This window comes from Garra rufa, chromosome 14 (assembly GCF_049309525.1).
Source record: "Garra rufa chromosome 14, GarRuf1.0, whole genome shotgun sequence".
In the NCBI taxonomy this organism is placed as follows: Eukaryota; Metazoa; Chordata; class Actinopteri; order Cypriniformes; family Cyprinidae; genus Garra; species Garra rufa.
In genome coordinates, this window is record NC_133374.1 from 28217416 (window position 1) to 28234513 (window position 17098).

The 17098-nt window shown below is 35.0% G+C and overlaps 2 protein-coding genes across 2 annotated transcripts; both read right to left on the bottom strand.

The window, feature by feature from the left end:
- Positions 1-1430: 1430 nt before the first annotated feature.
- On the bottom strand, positions 1431-6158 carry LOC141284627 (dehydrogenase/reductase SDR family member 11-like). The gene is made up of 7 exons (XM_073817622.1): positions 5971-6158; positions 5678-5887; positions 3528-3622; positions 3305-3434; positions 3106-3198; positions 2966-3031; positions 1431-2820 (listed from the first exon to the last, which is right to left on the bottom strand). The coding sequence occupies exons 1-7, from the start codon at positions 6100-6102 to the stop codon at positions 2779-2781; spliced, it is 768 nt and encodes a 255-aa protein (XP_073673723.1). The 5' UTR covers positions 6103-6158; the 3' UTR covers positions 1431-2778.
- Positions 6159-7966: 1808 nt separating this feature from the next.
- Positions 7967-14376, bottom strand: LOC141284901 (carbonic anhydrase 4-like). The gene is made up of 8 exons (XM_073817931.1): positions 14269-14376; positions 13970-14023; positions 13314-13478; positions 13049-13194; positions 10400-10492; positions 10249-10315; positions 9869-10032; positions 7967-9786 (listed from the first exon to the last, which is right to left on the bottom strand). Exons 1-8 carry the CDS (start codon positions 14324-14326, stop codon positions 9610-9612), a joined length of 924 nt encoding a protein of 307 aa, XP_073674032.1. The 5' UTR covers positions 14327-14376; the 3' UTR covers positions 7967-9609.
- Between the last annotated feature and the right edge of the window lie 2722 nt (positions 14377-17098).

Genomic DNA, 17098 nt, shown 5'->3' on the forward strand with positions numbered 1-17098 from the left:
TCAATTAAGTCACTGTAGTGTTTTCACAACGCGTCATCAATTGGCGGCACTGAATGTAACAATGCCACTAATCCAAATGAAATTTTCATATTTTGCCGATTATCGCAGCTGAAAATGGTCAATTATTGCCATGTTTTGGACGTTGTCCTCTACAGACAGGTCACATTTATTGGATCAGTGAGCCACTGAATGAGCTGCCATTCAGCTGCCAATATCTGTAAATGAATAGAAAAAAAAAACACTATGAGACTGACAAAGGGTAGCCTGTAAAGCTCCAAAAACATTTGCAGCAGGACAAGAAGTACTGGCACACATTCCAAGCCAAAACTGTGAAGCTCACGCTGGTAGCCTATAATTGGGTTAATTATTATAGCAATATTTAGGACTTCGTCCTTGAACACGTTCCCTGTGACATGAAATGCTGTATAAGCATGATGAAATTTTAAAACATTTCTAACTTTAGGGTTATATTATAAAAATGTGATTAAGGTGTGTAAAGATGACAGTAATTTCATTGTTGGGTTCTGACGCCATTTAGGCTATTCACTTTTATGTTCTTCCAAACCTGACTTTTTATTGTTTGAAACATGAAGTGAGAATTAATGTTTAATGTTCACGCTGGCTTTTTCTGCATATTTGAAGCAATAAACAGGCACTGTCAAACATTAAAAAAGTAAACATAAATTATGGTGTACAATAAGCTGCCGAATGTTTTTTTTTTTTTCCCAGACAGCATCGACAGACAAAGTTACCTCAATTTGCTTCACATTTCAGGCACAGCCGACCACCATCATGCCATGGACAAGTGACTTGAGATTGAAACTCTGATTCCCACTGAAGCTCCAGTGAGCAACCCTGCTTTCCCAAAGATCATGTTACAAGTTTACTTCATATAGAAGAGCTGTTGCTGGTTTGCAGAGGTTTTCACTGCATCTCCTTTTGTCAATGCATACTGGTCTAAGCCAATAGCAACGAACGCCGATTCTGCAACTGTGCTACATCAGCGCACCTGAATCCCGTCAGTTCCTCTGAGATTTCAAGTTCTACTTTTCTACTTCTGCATTTTCCAGTGTAACAGTAAAATTCAGTTCAGTAAAACATGGATTGTTTCTGCAAATCACACACTTCCTCGTCCTTCTCTTCCATTTGAAAGCGTCGCGCTCCTGCAGTGCCATTCGTAATGCCATTAGAAATTTGGTCTTCTATATCGAACGTTAAAGTTCCATGGATCCACCTTTCAAATGCAGAAATGGTTCTTTATAGTGGAAAAGGGTTCTTTAAACTTTTAAAAATATTTTTTTAAAAATGATTCTTTTATAAACTAGTCAATGAAAAGTTATTTGGGCGAACCAAAAATGGTTCTTCTATGGCATCACTGCAAAAACACCCCTTTGAAGCTTTTATTTTTAAGAGCCTTGACTTGAAAAATATCTATTTGATAGTTTATTTAAATACACTTTACGAAGCAAAGACATACAGTGCCTTGAAAAAGTATTCATACCCCTTCATTTATTTCACATTTTGTTTTGTTGCAGCATTATGTTAAACTGCTTTAAATTAGTTTTTCCCCACATCAATTTACACTCCATTCACCATAATAATGACAAAGCAAAAAACAGATTTGCAAATTTTACAAATTTATTAAAAATAAAACACTGAAATAAGTACTTTGCATAAGTATTCATACCCTTAACTCAGTACATAGTTGAAGCACCTTTACAGCCTCAAGTGTTTTTGGGTATGATGTGACAAGCTTTGCACATCTGCATTTGGCAATTATCTGCCATTCTTTGCCTCACCTTTTCACCTCTCAAGCTCTGTCAGCTTGGATGGGGGCTGGCAGACATTTTCTAGAGTCCTAGTTGTTCCAATCGTCTTCCATTATGGATAATGCTTCTGTGAACATTCAATGCAGCAGATTTTTTTCTGAACTCTTCCCTAGATCATTGCCTTAATGCAAGTCTGTCACTGAGCTCTACAGGCAGTTATCTTGACCTCAGGACTTGGCTTTTGCTCAGATATGCATTTTCAGCTGTTAGACCTTTTCTGAGAGGTGTGTGCCTTTCTAAATCATACTCATTCAATAACTCCACTCGAAGTGTAGTAACATCTATAAGCAATATGAATGCTCCTGAGCTAAATTTCAAGTATCCAAGAAATGAATACTTATGCAACCGGATCTTTTCAGTTTTTTATTTTTAATAAATTTGCACTAATGTTAAAAACCTATTTTTGCTTTGCCATTATGGAGCAGGGAGTGTAGTTTGATGTGGGGGAAAAAAGTAATTTAAAGTAGTTTAACATAAGGCAGCAACATAACAAAATGTGAAAAAAATGGGGTATGAATAATTTCGCAAGGCACTGTAAACCTCATTTTTTCATTTATTAGTTAATACCTCACTTAAAAATATTAAAGGTCAGAACTGCAGGCGCAGAACTGAAGAGAAATTTATAAAGCATCATTATATTTCCTTAATATTCCTCAAAGCATTTGTTTATCTGAAGATGCTCATTTTATAAAGCTAACCATTATAATTTACACTGATTTTGCATCAGCACTTGAATAATTTACATATGCAAAAATAGTCGTTCAAATTATTATGAAAAACTTTAAAGTTCTTGATCAGACAGAGCAGTATTCTGTGTTCTGGAGTGCAAAAAGTTTATAGGACATTCTTGAAGCTTTTGTCAGTTTTACATTTTACATTCATACCATTCATGAGCTATTAAGATGATAAACATCTAAAAGAGATGCTTCATCCTGTTTCTCCATTCAGTTTATGCCAGCTGCTCCACAGGCCTCATCTGAATGTCACCAATCTAGATAGGAAAGGAAAGCCAATATATAAAAATTTAGCCATGAAATATTAATGTACATACAATGCTTTTCCCACTGTATACATGAACAATGCTAGCAAAAACTAACAGCACAATATTGTTGTCTCCAGTGAGGGATGATGCTTACTTGAGCATGAGGAGGCGCACTTAGTGCATACACCACTGCGTTTGCTATATCATCTGCTTGTAGGCACTGTAAATATGAAATATTTAAACATGTAAATAATGACCTACAACATGTATAAGGAAACAGAACTGTACCTTTACCTTTATGCCTTGATAAGTAGCAGCAGCCTTTTCTTGGTTTTCACTAAAGAGTCGGTAGGCAAATTCTGTCTCCACTAAACCAGGAGATATACACTGTTAAAGAAAGAGCACACTTACAGCCAAGTCTTTGGACATGCAATAATCATATAACATAAATAAAGTGTTCAACAGAAGCAGATCTTGATTCTTTTGCTCTTACTGTGGCACGTATGTGGGTTTTGGCCTCTCGTAACTCTTGCCGCAGACCTTCTGTGAGAGCCGTCACTGCATATTTGCTGGCAGTGTAGAAGTGTGTAACAGCATTGTTAACGACGCGGTGTCCACTCATGCTGAAACAAACAAATATATTAGATGTTTGTTGACCCGGAACATAGGCTAGAATTTGAATACAGGCAAAAAAGCCCAATAAAACATTCTTGTACCTGTTAATATTAATAATATGGCCATCATCAATATTTCTTTCTTTCATAGATTGGTAAGCCTCACGGGTGCAAACCGACAGGCCAATGACATTCACCTGAACAAAAAGTAAAACTTTTTATTTTATTAATTAGTTTAATCTGAGCAGTTTCAATAGTTCACTGACTCACTGAACTCAAGATCCATTCCGTTTTAAAATCAATGAGTGAACTGTTAAGGAGAAAAACTATGGAGTATTCAAGTAAACCAAGTTCTTGACTGATAAAGTGAAAAGTTTATTTAATATCCAAAATTTCAACAGTTGTATAAACACACATAAAAAAAAAAGTTGAGTTTGTCTTTAAGCCCATAGGCGGCACTAAATGCAAACCCTCTGTACTCAAACGTACAGGAAATTATTGTAAAAGTACTTCCTATTTTTTATAAACGGAATCATACAACAAAATGAATGTGGAGACATGCAATCACAATAACTAAACTTATTTAAAAACATGTAACAAAAAACAGCATTGTAAATGCACGCTGAGAAACCAGAGAATGCCGACTTAAATGAATCACTGACTCGGTTGATGGGAGAAATGAACCTTGACGAAGCTTCAATCAATTGAACCAATGCTTCACAAAATGATTCACAGTTTCAAAGCGCTGAAAACACAACACGCTGGTGACGCCTGCTGGTCAAAACAGGCATAAAAACAGCTTTTACAAGCCCATTGAAGATGCTTTATTGAAAATATAACAAATGCAATTAACAAATCATCAAAAACCATTAAACAAAGTATCTGTAGCCTATAATCTGTTGCCAGATCATGCTATAATACACGCTTTTGGACTTGTCTTTTTCACTTAATTTAACATTTTAGACAGTTAATTAAGTGGGTTAGGTTTATTTTTCAGTTTTTGTTTTCATACCAAGATCGGCAACACTGCCTACAGGTATGTGCCAAAAAAAAATTTGAATATCGGGGGAAAGTCCATTTATTTCAATAATTGGTTTCAAAAAGTGAAACTTGTATGTTATATTAGTTCACTACACACAAAGTGAAATATTTCAAACCTTTATTTGTTTCAATTTTAATGATTATGGATTAAAGATAAAAAAATAAAATAAATCCAGTATTTTACATAATTAGGATTATGGCTTAGTAGGCTTCAGAATCATGGACTGCTGACTTGACAGTTGTGCAGAAGACCATCATTGACACCCTCCATAAGGAGGAGAAGTCTCAAAAGGCAATTGCAACAGAAGCTGGATGCTCACAGAGCGCAGTATTGAAGTATATTAACAGACTCTGTTAAACAGAGTGTTAAGAGGAAGGGAATAATGTGGCACAAGTGACAGGGATGACTGTAGCCTTGAGAGGATTCCCAAGCATAAGGAGTGGACTGAGGCTGGTGTCAGTGCATCAAGAACCACCACGTACACTTGTATGCCGCCTTGATGCTGTAATTAGTGCAAAAGGAGGCCCAACAAAGTACTGAGGACATAATACAGTACATTAACACACAGGTTTGAGATCCTTTATTTATAAGTCACATGAAATATTCAAATTTTGTGAAATACTGGATTTTTTTTGGTCTTTAATCCATAATCATCAAAATTGAAACAAATAAATACTTGAAATATTTCACTTTGTGTGTAGTGAACTAATATAACACACAAGTTTCACTATTTGAAACAAATTGTTGAAGTGACTTTCCCTCGATATTCTAATTTTTTTTGGCACAAAGGCTACCTGTATAATAGACCCTATGTGTTCTGCGGGGCTTGTTTTGTTTATTTTATTAAGGGCTTTTCTAAAAACGCATATTAAAGTATATTGACCACTACTTTCCTTTTAATTACAGAAACATCTAATTTAAAGCATCTATAGGCCTACATTTATAAAGCTGATCCTAGTTTAGATAAAAACCATGGATACTGGCTTAATGGTTCGTCGCTGGGCTTAAATTGCCCCCAAGCGACGAACCATTGAACTTTCGAAACATTTCCAGAGCAAGCCCCGAATCAGATTCAAAAACAATGATTCCACGTTTCGAAGCTTCACAACGCAGTTATTCGAGAAAAAAAAAAACGTCTAATGAAACGGTTCATTGGAAAGGACTGATTTAAATGATTCGGTGGCTTTCGTCGCGTCAAATCGCTACTTACATCCAGCATAGTCTTCCAGCCACTGGTTTTGCCGCTCAGTAGATTCTCTGGGAGAGCCAAACCAGCGTTATTAATGCACACATCAACACCCTGATGTTGAACTTTGATCCAGGAGAACATGGATAACATGTCGTCCTCTACAGACAGATCACATTTATATGGAAACAGAGTGCCACTGAATCCACTACTGACACATTCTGTTGCCAGTTTCTGTAAGACAAAACAAAAACACGCAATTATTAAGCTGGTGCATACTTCTCTCAAGTGTAGCCTATGCTAACGCATAACGTTACCTCAATTTGCTCCACATTTCTGGCACAGCCGACCACCTTCATGCCATGCTGGACAAGAGACTTTGCGATTGCAGCTCCGATTCCCACCGAAGCACCAGTGACAAGAGCAACCCTACCTTTCCAGCGATCCATGTTTCTCTCAGAATATAATGCTGGACTGTGGTCACAGTGATTAGGGTTGCCAGGTCCAGCAAAGTTTTACAGCCGAAAGTTGCTCACTCCGCCCCTCGTACATTCGGCAGGTTCGGCATAGTGACAAAGACACGTGTCATAACCTGAGAACCACGCCCACCGCTCTCCATTGACTTTGAATTGAGGGAACCTTCTTGTCATATCTGATTTATAACCAGTGTTGGGGGTAACGCATTACAAGTAACGCAAGTTACGTATAATGACTTTTTTCAAGTAACTAGTAAAGTAACGCATTACTTTTTAATTGACAAGAAAATATCTGAGTTACTTTTTCCCCCATTTATTGATTAAAAGCTCTCCTGTCCCCATGTTGAGAGAAATTGTGAGTAAAATGTAACTTTAGTTCTACAATAAATGTGAACATGCATTAATTCATCTCACTCACTAAAAAACAGATACAGCATTCCTCAAAATGAACAAAAACAGTAAAATTCAAAAGCAAACCTGTAATAATTAAATATGTTAAATAATACAAATATCTTTATACCAATGTATATCTATTAACCAATGTCTTTGCTGCCGAACTTCGATGATCTAATTCATCCATACTAATACGCAAAAATTACTCAAAATAATCCAACATTTGTTTTCCTTTTTTTTTATTTCTGAAGAGTTGACATTTTTTATCTGCAGTCTACTGTACAGACGTGAATTTACTTTTCTCTAAGAATGAGGCTTTTGATGTGAAAAGGCTTTTACATTTGCAAACAAATTGCTTTTTATATAAAAAAACAAGCAAGCCCTAGCCCTAATCAGATTTAAAAAGTAACGCAAAAGTAATGTAACGCATTACTTTTCATAAAAAGTAACTAAGTAACATAGTTACTTTTTTAGGAAGTAACTCAATATTGTAATGCATTACTTTTAAAAGGAACTTTCCCCACCACTGCTTATAACAAATATCAGAACAATGTCTAAAAGCTGCTATGTGACAAGGTTAACGGTAAACAAGCTAAAAAACACAGAACTACGTTAGCCGTCGATCTAAAAAACAAACGTTTAAGGACACAAAAGTAGAGCGCAAAGTGTCATATTACTCTGAGAACTATGTCCGCTGGAGGGAAATTTAACGCGACAGTAAACATTCATTATTTTTAATAATGTCAAATGATTATTTCACCAGCCTGAAAGGAGAAGACATATTGAAAAACTAAATTTTATTCTATGTCAGTTCTCCTTTTTCTTACCTTCCTTCTGTTGGAGAAATGATCTAACTGAATGGCCCAACGTGACATAACCTGACATCTACAACTATTTGTGTCCTTAAACACTCGTTTTTTGGGTCAACATTTTACAAAAACATAGTTTTGTTTACTGTACACCTTGTCACATTTTAGACATTGTTCTGTTTTTTGTTATAAGTCAGAAATGACAAGAAGTTAGCTTCCCGCAATACAAAGTCAATGGAGAGCGTTGGATTCTGATAACTAATAGTCCATTTCAATGAATGAATGAATGATTGATTGAATTAATGAATGAATAAGTATGCTTTCCCAGTCTTTTTGATTTTGTCTGCCACTCCAAAAAGATTTTCTTTGAATTTAAAATTCGGTTCGCATTTCATACTTTCCTATATTCTCCGTTTGGTTGCCAGGTATTTATTACCAATAATAAATCACCCAACTTGGAACGTCAATAAGTAATCTAGTCTTCTAAGAATCTGGCCAATGAGAACACACTTCCTTTTCATCCATTCAGCTCTAAAAGGTGCAATAAACAGTAGCGAAGTGTTCAGCTTGTATAACGTTCACATGGTTGGTTATTCATTATACACTGAAACAAACAATCATTGTACGACCATGTGTTCGTTTATTTGTCAAGTTTCTTTTTATTGTTTTATTAAGTTAGACTGAACATTTACCGATAAAGAAAACACAAGAATACAGTCATTCTAATCATAAAAATCCCCAAACCCAGTTCTTAAACATTATCTAATAATATCACATGTGCAACCATGTTTCTCTATTTCCTCTGTTAGCTTATGATTTGTTGTATATTCAGGGCTCGAACTGAGGGATGCAGGCATCTCCCATCTTGAAAAGCAAGTTTTCCTTATTTTTCACGCAAAATGGACGACGCTCTTTAAAACGAAGACAACAGAAGGTACATTTCACTAATTCGAGTTTAAAGACATTTCCTGACATTATGACATTATTATTCTGTATATGTGACTGTGAGGGACAGATAGATAAATGACATTATCGAGTATGTCACTGACTGCAAAATACAAACAAAAAACATGTATTGACAGTCAAAAAGCATTCACTGCGTGATGAAGCCCACTGCTCTTATAATTCAAGTAATGAAAGATAAAATACCTCTGTATGAGTTATTTAGTTCATATTAAGTAAGAGTGTTTTCCTGAATGTGAGCTGGATTGCAAATGTGCTATTCATACAAATACATATACATATACAACAGTGCAGATCAACAATTCTGAATGAATCGACTTTTGAATGAATTAAGTGAGCCAATGATTCAACGATTCATTTAATTGCTTCGTTTCTAACTGAATCTGCAGTTTTGAGCGAATCATTTGAATTGAATGATTCAGTTAATCATTTATTCAAGAAAGAATTTGCTACCACCTACTGGCAGTTTTGTCATATTTATATATCAATGACAGTCCTAAAAAAATCGTTCAGGCCTCAAAGAAAATGGCTTTTAAATCGTAGTTAATTTAATGAAGCCTAATGTTTAATTACATAAAATCGTGTTTAAAATGAGATACATTTATAATCATTTTGTAAAGTTATTTACAGGATCCCCAACCCCACTAAAGAAATAGACTACTTGACCACACCATCCCCCCGGAAAATTTGTTACAATTCAACTACACTGTAAAAAGTTTTCACCAGTTTCAACTTAAAAACTTAAGTTCAGCAGCTGCCTTAATTTAAGTTAAATCGGCTTAAAACTACAAGTCATTTGAACTTATTACACTAAAAATTAGTTGATTTAACTTGTGAGTTAAAACAACTTAAGTTGATTTAACTTAAAATTAAGGCAGCTGCTGAACTTAAGTTTTTAAGTTGAAACTGGTGAAAACTTTTTATAGTGTACAGTGTATATTTTATAGAATGTTTTTTTGCTTTTGTTGATTTATACTTTCCAAAATAGCGCTCAAATTAGAACCCCTTTTCTACATTCTTGTAACAGTAACAGTTGTGTGCAAATTTTGGGACACAGTTAAATATTTTTTAATAACATAATTATAGAAGTTCAATAGATGTCAAAACTATGATTTTATGATGTATAATTAATTTCAGTTATACAGACGACCTCAGAAGTGGGATGTGGAGAGGGTGCATATGTTTGACTAGCTGCTTTTCATAGATCATTTTTAGATGATATTAGATACACATTAAAGTCACAGTAAAGTTTGATTTGTCATAACTTATTCATGAATGATAAATAACTTGCTTTAGAGCAAAACCTCAACCTAAATTAGACAGTGAGAGCATAGAGGGATGTGAAAACAGAGCTGATCAATAAGACAGTGCTAACACAGAAAACATAACTCCTTGAATAATTCACTGTGCGGTCATGCCTCAGCTGAACAGGTCGGAATGTGTTTACCATTGGAGTCCCATCAGAAAACATCAGGTTTGAAAATGCAGAAAGCTGCGAGACGAAGATAAGACGGTTATATGGTATTCTTATGATGTGTTAAAGATTCACCTGTTTAATACGCACAGCAGATTACCTGTTCTTTGCTGAGCGGTATCGCTTTCTCAAATACTGTCCAGACCACAGCTTCAGAGCAGCCTGGTGTGGTGAGGGACCCCTCGTAGCGGAAGTACCTCTCCAGTTCATTATGGGGGAGAATGAGCATGTCTAATGACACAGCTGGAAGTGTTACATTGGTTCCTAAAAAAAGATGTTTTATAAGTTGTCATGAAGTTCCTGTTCTTTGTTCTAAATATACTCTGTTTGAATAATAAGACATTATCAAACAGGTTCCACCCATATTAGAGATAGCCTGTCATGACCTTGAGTGACTATGTATAGCACTGCTGTATATCTAACAAGAGGCAATAAAAGAACATTTTTCTTTAGCTTTGAAGGTATATAAAATAGCCTTACCAGGACGTGTAACATTTTTCAGAGAATTTATGATCCCATCATATTTGTTATTGGCATTTGCTGATACCTGTAAGATATACATGTCATAAAACACTGGTGTATTAACTTTGTGTTAGTTAACAAACATTTAGAAACGCATCTGTGGTTTTACCTCATAAAAAAATCCAAGAACGGCAACTCCAGAAGGATCAGTACTGGCCTGTTCCACAGAGTTGTATTTTTCATTTATATGTACAATATGAAGCTGTTAAGGATACAAAATTCTTGCTTAGTTTCGATTCACAAATAAGTGAAGAAATAAAACCTGTCTGTCCTCTTTATTTTGCAATGTGGATATAAATAATTTTCGGCGAAAGTGCGATACTAGCCGCAATTGGTGAATAAGCAGAAGAATCATGCAGTGAACAGTAAATCTATTTGCTCTATAAACCAGAGTGTTTATAAATACATTAATACGTTAAAATACGATAACAAATACATCTTCGCAATATAAAGCATCATAACTGACTTTTCGTTGTTGTTCACTATTGGTAGGCTAAAAATAAGTTGAAGAATCATGCAGTAAATGGTAAAACTATTTGCACTATAACCCAGTGTTTATGACTACGTTAATAAATTGAAATTCTATGATAACAAATACTGCTATGCAACATCAAGCAGCATGTGAATGTGAGTGACTTCCAATTTATTAGCCGCAATTGGTAAATAAGTAGAAGAAACATGCAGTAAACAGTAAAGCTATTTGCTCTAGAATATATGAATAAACTAAAATAATATAATAACAAATACCACTTTGCAATATCACGCAGAGTAAGCAATGGACCCTTTTCACAAGACTGTGAAGACACGTTTCAAGGTCATCATTATCATAAATCTTTGAAAGTTTTTCATATTTTGATTTTTTTAAAAATGTACAGTCAAGCCCAAAATTATTCATACCCCTGGCAAATTCTGACTTAAAGTTACTTTTATTCAACCATTTTTTTTTACCGGAAATGACAGGTTTCTCCTAAAAGATAATAAGACGATGTACAAGAGGCATCATTGTGGGGAAAAAAAATATTTCTCAGCTTGTATTTACATTTGAACAAAAATGTCCAAAATTATTCATACCCTTTGCAAACTGTCACAGTCTTTGGAAAAATCCAAAGTTCTATACCATTCCAAATAGTCCAAGCTGTTCTAAAGCATCCTAATTTCCCTGATTCATTGGGAACAGCTGTTTTAATCAACTCAACAGGTGAAAAACAGAAGCTCTCTGCTGTTGGTTTGTGGACAGTCATGGCTAAGACAAAGGAGCTCACTGAGGACCTGCGGCTGCGCATTGTGGTTGCTGTCAGAAAAGGGCTATAAGACCATATCTAAATGTTTTGAAGTTCCAGTGGCTACAGTGTAAAGTATTTTTTTAAAAATACAAGATGTTTCGGACTGTGAAAAATCTCAGAGGACCCGCTTGGCCTTTGCAAATGCTCACCTGGACAAAGAAGAAGACTTCTGGTCTTTTGTTTTATGGTCAGATGAAACAAAAATTGAATTGTTTGGCCACAATGATGTAGCCTTTATTTGGCATAAAAAAGGAGAAGCCTTCAACCCTAAGAACGCCAATCCCCACTGTCAAACATGGTGGTGGGAACCAAATGTTTTGGGTTTTTTTTTAGCCGGTGGACCTGGTAACCTAATCACAGTAAACGGCATCATGAAAAAGGAGCAATACATCAAATTTCTCAACAACAACATCAGACAGTCTGCAGAGAAACTTGGCCTTGGGCACCAGTGGACATTTCAGCACGACAACGACCCAAAACACACAGCAAAAGTGGTGAAGAAATTGTTATCAGACAAAAACATTAACGTTTTGCAGTGGCCCAGCCAGAGTCCAGACTTAAATCTAATTGAGAATCTGTGGAGGGAGCTAAAGATCATGGTGATTCAAGGAAACCCTCCAACCTGTAAAAGTTAGAGCTCATCGCTAAAGATGAATGGGCAAAAATACCAGTGAAGACATGCAAAAAGCTGGTCAGCAATTACAGGAAGCGTTTGATTGCTGCAATAGCCAATAAACACTATTCTATTGACTATTGAGAAGGGTATGAATAATTTTGGACATGCCACTTTTTGTTCAAATGTAAATAAAAGATGAGTAAATACTTTTTCCACAATGATGCCTTTTGTACATCGTCTTATTATCTTCTGGGAGACGTCTGTGTCTAATCAAAAAAATATTTGCTGGTTGAATAAAAATAACTTTTAGTCAGAATTTGCCAGGGGTATGAATAATTTTGGGCTTGACTGTATGTGCATTTATAACACTATACTCATTTTATATCACCTTCTCATCAAGTTACAAAAAAAAGAAAGAAAAAGGTTCTCGCTTATGCGAGGGTGTTTCTAATACTGCGTCTTGACATCGTTCTCTCTTCTGACTGCCGATATCAGTCTCTCTCAATTTTTTTTCCTTTGATTGAAAGTCGTGAAATCACTATTGTGGAGTTTTCTTTTCCTATTTGAGCAAATGGGAATTTTAAAATAATATTTGTGGTGCTCTTATTCACTGCTCTTGGATTTTACCCAACTATGATGACTTCTGCTATGAGAAACCCAGAAATGTGAGAAAGGTCAAGAACTATGTGAAAACGGCAGAACTATGTGCGCTATAACCCAGAGTGTTTATGAATATGTTTTTGGACAGCTAAAATAATATTAAGTGGATGTACCAGAAGCTACGCACATTTAAGTTACAAATAGCCGGCCCATGCCTATTTGTACATTAAAAATAAGATGGATCCCAATAGCCGGTTACCTCCATAGGGTATTTCTCTCCATCTACAGTATGTTCTGATCCAGGTCCACCATTCTTGCCCCAGTGGAGATGAAGCTGCTGAGCTTTGTAATTGGCTCCTAAATTGGCTCCATTAATTGTTGCTCTGTCTGGCAGATTAACTTGCACTAGAGATAACAAAGTATATATGATAATAAAAAATAAAATAAAAATTATAAAGTGATATACAGTTGCCAATGGATAGAGATATTCACCATGAAAATGTGAATACTTAAGAGTAACTTACATGTGTGTCCATTGTTTGTAATGACAGTATTGATTATCTCTTGGTAGCCTGTAAACTGCACTGGGGTCAGACGACCGTCAACTACAACTTGCTTTGTTACAATGTTAATGGGTGACTGTTTTGACTGTCCACAGGCTGCAGCTACCGACTCCCAGTCGTCCGGTCCTATACAGAAAGTCATGCTATGTTAATATAAATCATACACTATTGTTCAAATGTTTAGATTGTAGTCTCTTTTGCTCATCAGTGATGCATTTCTATGTATTACTGTAGGATTTTATTATAATTTAAAATAACTTTTCTATTTTAGTATGCCATTTTCGTTCCTGTCATGGCAAAATCTGAATTTTTAGCATCATTAGTCACATTAAATTTAAGAAATCATTCTATTATGCCGATTCGCTGCTTAAGAAACATTATCAATGTTGAAAACAGTTGTGCTGGTTAATACTTTTGTGGAAATCCTAATGCATTTTTTAAGGATTCTTGATTAATTAAAAGTTCCCTGTCTCTTTTGAGCAATTTTGAATGCATCCTTTTTGAATAAACGTTTTTTAAATAGGCCTAAAGAAATATTAATGACTCCAAACATAAAAAAACACTGTATTTTCTTTTAATAACTTAATATAAAGCATTGAACAAGGCACAGTGCTCACCTACACATGCATGGGACCCATTGCTGCAAGTTACTTGAGACTGATAGCACCATTCTGAAAAATATAGGCACATTGTAAACTAATTTATATATTGATAATGTAATATGATCACATTTAATTGATTACACATACATGTCTATGCTCAGGTCATAGCATATAATACTTCAATCGTATACAAATCAGAAATCAACAAGTAAAATTAACATTAAAATTATGAATTGAGGGACAATTCAGCAGGATCAGATTTAACAGTAACAGTTTTTATGATAAATAAGATGACATATAGATGCACCACTTACCTGCACTTGAAGCAAACCTGCATAAAATAGCAAGTACGGAAAAGCAAAGCACATTCATTCTTAAAAAACGGGATGAAAATCCACCTGAATGAACAATCCAGTTGAAGAAACAGGTAATACGTTTTATGATGGGATATTTTGGTGGTGCATTTTATAAGAGTGCTTTATCTCAGTCACTCCTCCTTTCACGTTTTACAACAGAAAACCTGACCATAAAACTGTATGTATTAGAATGTGTATTAGAGATTCCTGTCAGTTATGAGGAAAGTTCAGTGTATCTTCTCTACTCTAATCTAGTCATGATGACAAATACGTTCTCCACCCATAACAAACTTTCACATGTTTCTAAATAACTCATGAAAAAACAATATTATCAGTTATCACTAACTGATGAATAATGTGATTGCACAGTCCCATCTTCAGAGCTGTAAGCAAACAAGACTACAGTAAAATGAAGTGAATGACAACGTAATACAAAAGTTACATGTCTTTACTGTTATGTATGTGTTAATAAAGTTTTTGATACATCGATATACCGCATAATGTGACATAAATACACCTGTGGATGTTTGAATAGAACACCAGGTATAGTCTCTGATCTGAAATAGTCACGCCATCTAGTGGTGACTCTAAAATATACTATTTTGACTTTTTATTTGTCAATGTTAGCTTCTGACCTGGGCAGGATTTCTAAATTGCTTAAAATGTACGTGTTTTCGCTTTGTTTTTTTCCATATTTACGTGCTTTAGCCCTTATACAGTATTTGAACGAGTATTTGTATCTACTCTGAGGATTCCACCTTCTCGCACTCCATGATTGGTCGATTATGACAATACCAGAGCCATATAAAAAGAGAGTTGCGACACTCCCATAGGCTTCCATAGGAACTGAGGAATGCGGAAGTAAAGCGTGTCATGGAGCGGCCAATAGTGGTGTTTTATGAAGCGTGTTATAGTTAATGTTTATCGTTAAAAAATAAACAGTTAAACTGTAAATGCAGCTGGATAACGTGAGAAACACCGTAATAGCGACCATAACCAGATACTAGTTGTCATATCTTTCTGCAATCTTTCTCTCACTGTAGGAGGTTGAATGCATTTCAGTAAAGACTGCATTCAAGAAACACGATAAAAATGTATGCTGAATGCAATTCGTTGCCTTGTGTTTTTTAAACATTATTTTCATCTTTTCTATTATGTTAAATGCCATTTTTGCTTGCCTTTTATAATATTCACTTATGTTGTATATTTGAATATCATAAAACAAGAGTAAATTACTTTTTTTTAACATTAAATCATTAAATCGAAACATACTGTATAAAAAAAGAGTGTTTGATCATGTCCAAATACACATGCAGATGTATTTAACCTTAAATATTACACTAACTGTAATCTAAATACTATATTAGAAAATGTTATCTTTTAAATGGTCAGGATCATTATTGCACATATTAAGTACAAAAAAACCTCCTCAAAATATTTACTAAATAGAACTTAACTATATATATTACAGTTATTTAATTGAATAAAAGTTACACTTAAGGTGTTTGGTCACATTTGACTGCCAAAGAGTATGAGAACATATTAATTATGTCTCTTTATCACTCCCCAGAATAAAATGCGATTGTAAAGCGTATTCAGAGAAGTTATCAATACACAATCAATGCACATTATGTGTTAATAATTACTCGAAATTGCTGCAAATATAGTAAAACTGCTGTCTATCCTATTTAAGTCCATTCAAACACATTGACAGCGCGGAGCTGTTTGGAAATATTGAGAGCTCCATGAACCACGTGACCGTGCGGCGGCGAGATCACAGCGTGTCGCAACTCTCTTTTTATATGGCTCTGGAGTCTGGACAATACCTGCACGCTATTGGTCAAACTACTTTTCAATCATTACCATCGCCAAAACTCGAAAACTATAAGAAAACAAAGCCAAAACCAGACATTTTTGCACAATTTAGGCGTTTTAGAAATCCAGCCAGGACATGTACTCGAACAAGATGACATATGGTGAGCCTTACAGTAAAAAAATGATGTAGAGATTAAGCTAGTGATGTAAAACTGTTCAGACATAATTTATGGGAGCTTTAATGACAGTTTATTGATTAATGATTGTATTCGAAAAGTCTAAAGTCATTAATCTTCATAAACTGAACAAAAAGATATTTAAATGTGGGATTTGTTTATTTATTAACTCGTTTATAGTTTGTTTATTTATTAAAAATGTAGCAAGGATGAAGGCATTTAGCTCGTTTTACAAACTAAAGGCAAAGATAATAATTGAATTAACCCTAATCTAATCCTGTCTGGATACCAGCCAGTTAGTTAAAGGAAGCTATCTATACCATGGTATTTATTTCAGGACTTAATCTTTTTGTACAGGTGCTATTGGTGTGTATGTCCTCAACTCCTGCTTAAACAGTGGGAATGCATTTTATAGGACGCAGTTGTTAGCACAGAAACAGTTGTTAGCACAGAAACAGTTGTAAAACACTATAAAGATCATGGTGGCGTTGATAACGGATCCATTGGTTTCAGTGGATTGCTCAATGAGTGATTTGTGTGTCTGATAAAAGAGAGGCAAACAAGGTCCTCTTGATTTGACCTTTAGATGCAACCTTCATCTTTCATAAACTCTGACGCTAGTGTATCGCACACACGCTGGAAATGCAAGCTGCCGTAAATGTTTTGAAATAAAGTGATTTACAAGTAGGATTAAGGTACTTTCATGTCTCAGATTTTTATTACAACTGATAGATCTTCATATTACAACTGTTTTCTTTTTGATATGTAAAGGTCACGTATAACCAGCTTAAATTTGA